At 65.7% G+C, this 5,804-nt stretch overlaps 2 protein-coding genes across 2 annotated transcripts in view; both read right to left on the reverse strand.

The window, feature by feature from the left end:
- MNEG_2778 (argininosuccinate lyase) overlaps nt 1-1,725 on the reverse strand; it is a gene marked incomplete at both ends in the record, with an annotated part of 6,321 nt that extends 4,596 nt beyond the window's left edge. The window contains 4 exons of the mRNA XM_014048744.1: nt 336-518; nt 850-936; nt 1,219-1,356; nt 1,723-1,725. Coding sequence (XP_013904198.1) covers nt 336-518; nt 850-936; nt 1,219-1,356; nt 1,723-1,725 — 411 coding nt within the window. The remainder of the gene's footprint in view (nt 1-335; nt 519-849; nt 937-1,218; nt 1,357-1,722) is intronic.
- A 478-nt stretch (nt 1,726-2,203) lies between these two features.
- MNEG_2779 (hypothetical protein) overlaps nt 2,204-5,804 on the reverse strand; it is a gene marked incomplete at both ends in the record, with an annotated part of 6,631 nt that continues 3,030 nt past the window's right edge. Inside the window, 4 exons of the mRNA XM_014048745.1 lie at nt 2,204-3,149; nt 3,330-3,541; nt 3,870-4,019; nt 4,348-4,780. Of these exons, the coding sequence (XP_013904199.1) occupies nt 2,204-3,149; nt 3,330-3,541; nt 3,870-4,019; nt 4,348-4,780 (1,741 nt within the window). The remainder of the gene's footprint in view (nt 3,150-3,329; nt 3,542-3,869; nt 4,020-4,347; nt 4,781-5,804) is intronic.

The following is a 5,804-nucleotide window of genomic DNA, read 5'->3' on the forward strand; positions in this document are numbered from 1 at the left end:
GTGTGGTGTGGTGTGGTGGGGTGTGGTGTTGTGTGGTGTGGTGGGGTGTGGCGTGGTGTGCTGGTGTGCGTCAGTGAGTTGGGGCGCGTCGTCGTGAGTGTGTCGCGCGTGCTGTGCAAGGGGTGTAGCAAAGGATCGAGGGGCCAGCATGCACAAGATGGAGTTTAAGCAAAAACGTGGAACAGTGGATAGCAACTGCGAAAGCGTCTACCTGAAAGAGATACGATATGACCAGCTTCCAGCCCCCGCCTGATCATTAACCACCGCTTCAACTTCCAAGTACCAGCCCGAGGGATACTCCTCGCAAAAATCAACACCTGTCACAACCAGCACACCTGCAGCTCGTTGTACAGCCACAGCCGCGTGTCCGTCGCCACCTGGTCGTTGCGGCTGCGCCCCGTGTGCAGCTTCCCGCCAGCTGCCCCGATCAGCTCCGTCAGCCGCCGCTCATTCGCAGTGTGGATGTCCTCGTCGCCCGCCTTGATGACAAACTCGCCCGCGCGCCACTCGGCGGCCACCTGCGAGCAGCGGCGCGCCACGAGCGACGGGGCCGATCTTCTGAGGCCACCCTGTCGCGGCCGCCCGCCTTCAGGCTGGGCGTGCATGACGTCACCCCCCCCTCATGCCGAAACTGGGAAGCCACTGCCCGTCCGCCCTTTGAGCTCCAAGCTGCTCCAGCCGCTACCCATTGCAGGGGCGACGGCACGCTCCCGCCCCGCTTTCATCTGCACAACCACCCACCTGAACCGTGGTCACCCCCGCCTCGCGCCCCAACAACAACACCATCAACAACACCAACACCAACACCAACACCACGCGCCCAAAAAGTGTAACCATCCCGGGGCCCACCGTGTCCAGGCCCTCCACGATTGATTTGGCCTCCTCCTGGGTCAGGATCCCCGCCTTCGCCAGCGCCTTGGCGTACGCCTGGCTGCCCTGCGGCCGCCGCCGTTTGTGGGCGGTTGTCGACGGCGGTTGGCCGCGGTTGACGTCGGCCCCGCCGAGACGATGGGCTCGCGCGGGAGGGAGGGAGCAAAGCGGTTCGAGCCCAAAGCGAGAGCTCGTCTGCCGCAGCTGCCTCTCATCTTGAAGCCTGGCAGCCCGCGCCCTTTCATGGACTCAAATAACTTGGGACCATGCCATCCCCATGGATTCGCTGGCTTCAAGGTTACCCCGACCCCAACCGCAGCCCCCCAGCGCCCCAGCCGCGCCTCGCACCTGGATGTCCTCGGCCCACATGCGCTTGTCCACGGGCAGCGACTCGTTGAACTTCTCCATGAGGGGGTCGGTCTTCCCGGTGAAGCGGCCGCCCCACAGCTTCTTCGTGCCCGCTTCGGGCTCGGTCGCCGCGGCCGCCTGCGCGCGGGGCGGCGGGGTGCGGGGCGTGGGGCCTCGCGGGGGGTGGTGCTGAGGGTGGCCGTTCTGCTCGGGCTGCCGCACGTGATTTCCATCGTGCTCAGCAGTTGCCAGGCTCCTGGGACCACCTTGCACGAGAATGATCGGGGACGCCACCGCCCTGCTACTCCAATTCAAACGGCCCAATGGTGTGGAAAGGGACCTTGCTATTTGCAAAACGCAATGCAGTTATGTTCTGCTGGCGGCCTCGTGGGCATGAGCCGTTGCACGCGGCAGCACATGCTCTGCCGCCGCTGGCGGCAGCGGAGGTATGGCGTTGTGGCGCGCCTATCACTCCTGATCTCATTGCTGGCGATGCGGGCTCACCATAGTACTTACACACAAACGCCGGCAGCTGCGTGATACCTGCGAGGGTTTCGGTCGCCACGTTTCTTTTCGGCCAGATCACGGGAGAAGGGGGCAAGCGAAGCGTAGCTCGACGCGCTCACCCTTACACGACAAGGTATAGGCTTCACTACGCTAGCGCGCGTGGGCGCAGTCGCTGTGTGCTGCATGGCAGAATCGGCCCTTGCGAACTTGTGAACAATACAGGCAGGGGTGCGCTGGAAAAGCGGTCTGCAGGGTGTAAGGATGCTGATGTACAACCGCGGCGCGAGGTCACGCCGACACTGGCGAGGGCGGGCACATGGGTGTCACCCCGGTGAGCGACGGCTGGACCATGCAGCTCGGCGGCCTCCAAAGGACAAAGATCAAGTGCACGCCAGAAAGCAACTCGGCCTGACACCTGTAGGGTCTTGGTTCCTATGCGAACCGCTACTCCCAATTGGCACCCCTCTTATGCAACCTGCTACTCCCAGTCGTCGCTCCATCCATTGTCGTCCCCAGCCGCCTGGACCTGCGCAAGCTGCGCCGCCGCCGCGCCTCCACCAGCGCCCGGCGCCCGCTCTTCTTCGTCCCCCCAGCTGATCTCGTCGTCTACGCTCTCCTGTGCCTGCGCCGCCGACGCGGCCACCCCGCCGGCGGAGCCTCGCTGCGCCCCCGCCTGCGCCGCCCGCTCCCCGTCGCCCTCCGCGGCCGCCGCAACGGGCGGGCTGGCCGCCGCCCCGCCCTCCGACGCCTCCCACGCCTCGGGCTCCTCAGGCACCGGCGACCCCTTGACCTTCGCACCGCCCGACACCACCGCCCAGCCCCGCTGGTGGCCGGACACAGCGGCGCTCCCGTCGCTCGCGCTGTCCAGCAGGAGCCCGCCCTCTGCCGCGGCCGACTCCTCGCCGTCCGACGCGACGCGCACCGGCGTGCTGAAGCCGCTGCTCGCGCTGAGGGGCGCAGCCGCTGCTGCTGCCTTGGCAATCGCGGCGTGCGCGGGCCCCGCCAGAGTGCCGGCAGCGGGGGCTGGCGGCGGCAGCGGCCCGGGAGCCGGCGCGGCGACAGGCTCGGCCGCGGCCGCCGACGCGGGCTGCGCCGGCAAAGGGGTGGCCTCGATTTCTGAACGCCGTGGCGGCGCAGCAGCCGCTTCCCGATCCAGCTGCTCGACCTCAGAGCTGCCGCCCTCCCGTTTCGCCAGCGCTGCCAGCGCCGGCCCCGCGTCTGCCAGCCTCGCCGGCGCCGTAATCTCGACGGCTGCCTTCGCCTCGGGCGCCGCAGCGGCTGCGGCTGCGGAGGTGACGGCGGGCGCGCGCGGGGAGGCAGGGTCGTCATCCCACCCTATCTGCTCGTCGTCTGCCTGCACCTGCTGCTTGGCGCGTGCCGCCAGCTGCTGCCGCTGCTCCTCCCGCTGCTGCAGCTTCTGAAGCCTTCGTGGGTGAGTGGATTCGGGTCGAGCAGGGAGTGGGAGTGGGGGTGGTGGCGGGCTTGGGGAAGAAAGTCCAAGGTTAGGGGCGCAATGGCAGACAGGGAGCGCGCAGTCACGTGCAAAAACGCTAGGGCACGCTGCAAACGCTCGCAGACCCAGGCGTGCGCAGCGCGGCGCGCACCTGTAGAAGTAGCGCGCCCAAAACTCCTCCCGCGCCACCAGCAGCGGCACCAGCCGCGCGTGCAGCTCCGACACGATGGCGCTCTCCGCCAGCAGCGACGACGCGCGGCCCTCCTCGGAGGCGAGGTTAAACGCGCCGAGCCAGGCGGCGTAGTCCGCAGCGTCGGGCGGCGCGTCGCAGTACGTGCTGCTGTCGCGCTGCATGGCTGCAAGCTGCACGGGTGGGTATCAAGGTGGGGGGTCAGGCGCTTAGTGGAGGTGTGGGCCCCACGCAGAGCGTCTTAATGTGCAGGGTTTCTCATGGCCGGGTGTGATCCTTAAAAGCTGAAGCTATGGTGAGGCATGGGTGCATGAAGCAGGCCGCTGGGCAACAGCAACCTCGGGGCAGCCTTCGCCAGAAGGCGTTAGTATCCTCAGGAACCAAAGGCCCTCGATTCCCTATGAACGAAAGCGGATCTAGGCATCGGCTGTGCGGTTGCCGCTGTTGTTTTGTCGATGGCAAAGGCCTCCCGCCCTCTTCGTCGCTCCCATGCTAGCCCACCTCCGCCTCGAAACGCGAGTACTTGGCACCCTGCGACGCGACGCGCGGCAGGCCCGGCTCGCCGCGCGCCGCGGACAGCGAGCGGCCGCTGGCGGCGCGCTTTGCGTCGGAGGGGCCCGGCGACAGCTCGCCCTCCACTAAATCAGTCACCTGCTCGTCAGGGTTGGCAAGTGATGCGCTCTTGATGGAGCTTGGGCAATGTGGGAGACTACCCAGGGGCCAGGCTGCAGGAACCCAAGTGGGAGCTGGCATTGGCCCAGCTGATTTTGGTGCCCAGCTGCTCTGTGTGCCCAGCTGCACAGGTCGCCAGTGCACCCGCAGGTTCGGGCTCGCGCACCCAACCAAGACGCAGCCGGTCGCCAGCACCGGCGCCGCCACTATAGCTTCCATCGAAACCAGGGGCCCCACGCGTGCGCCGCGGGGGCGACAGCCCTGCCCCACACTGCCCCTGCCGCCCGCAGCGAGCAGCGCAGCCCACCTGGTCGACGACGCCCTTCGCGCCGCTGATGATGCTCAACCCCAGCTTTGAAATCGACGCCCCCACGGCCCCCAGCCCCGCCGCGCCTGCCCCGCTGCCGCCGCCGCTCCCGCGGCCGCCGCCGCTGTCGCTGTCGGGCGCCGCAGCGAGCTCGAGGGCCTCTGGCAGGTGCTGGACGGCTTCCTTGGCCCTATGGCCGAGCGCCTGGGCTTTGTGACCGACTTCTGACGTCACCTTTTCTGCGTCGTGCGCCACCTCGGCGCCGAAGGCCGCGAGCTCGTTCTTCCAGTCCGTCTCCTGCACGCTGCGCACGACGTCAGTCGCGGTCGCGCGCACAGCCGCGGCTGCGGCGTTCGCAGCACTCCATATGCTGCCGAGGCCGATCGCGGGCTGGGCTTCTTGGGCACGGCGCGAGCCACCCTCCCCGTCGGTCCTGCGCAGGAGGGATGGGATGCAGGGAGCGGTGGCGCTCCAACCAGCAGCGTTTGTGTGCGTGAGGCACGCGTGGCGAGCAGGTGGGAGACGAGGCGGGGCCGCGTCGTACCCCACATGTCCGGCCACAATCAGATGCATTATGTATCGCACCAAACTGAATATCATTGAGGGTGCGCTTCCGCGTTCGCACACGTACCTGGCAACACCTGCGTCCTTTGTTTTGCCTCCCTGGGCAGCAACGAGGAGCACTGAGCATCAAGATTGCGCAGCAAGGCACGACATCGCTTTCTAAACACGCACCTCGTCGCCGGGCCCCAAACCCAGCGCGTTCCACAAGCTCATTGGCTTTGTCCTCTCAGATCAGTGATGACGAGCTGAGTTAACCAAAGAACGTGTATGTGAAACGGACTACGTAAGATGTTTGATGTCGGGCGGGCCGGCACAAGTGCCATGGCGCGGTCAATGTACAGTATGCACCCCTGTATTCATGTATGCTCGTCGCCCAGCGGGTGAGTGCAGTCGCCCTTGTCGCCACAGCACCGTCTTGGCATCCTATTTCTGTCCCTACCAGGCCCTGATGTGTTATTGCTGGGGGATCTGCTGGTATCAACAACTGCTATAACACAAGCATATTGTCAGCACCCAGGCAACACCCCTGTTCGCCCACATTCCGCTTGCCCACATTCCGAGCAAACTCACTTGGTGGTGAGACTGGCAATGTGACGACGTATGCGACATGATGCAGTACGTCAACAAATAAAATGCAGAGAGCAGACCATTGGTTTGATACATGATGTATGATGGTTGAATGTGTGCCAGCAACGGGTGTCGCGACACGCGTGCAATGAAAGGGCATGTGCCATCAAGCAGCAAAGCAGTTGGTGCTGTACACCTGCGGCTGTTGCGCAACAAAGTGGTGTCAGGACTCTGTGTTTTGATGCCCCAGGTGGCGGGCGCCCAGCAAGTTGGTAAGCTCACTGCCAGCTTTTGCCCCTTTATCTGTCACCTGAACCACAGATTAG

Source organism: Monoraphidium neglectum (assembly GCF_000611645.1).
Source record: "Monoraphidium neglectum strain SAG 48.87 unplaced genomic scaffold scaffold00326, whole genome shotgun sequence".
Lineage (NCBI taxonomy): Eukaryota > Viridiplantae > Chlorophyta > Chlorophyceae > Sphaeropleales > Selenastraceae > Monoraphidium > Monoraphidium neglectum.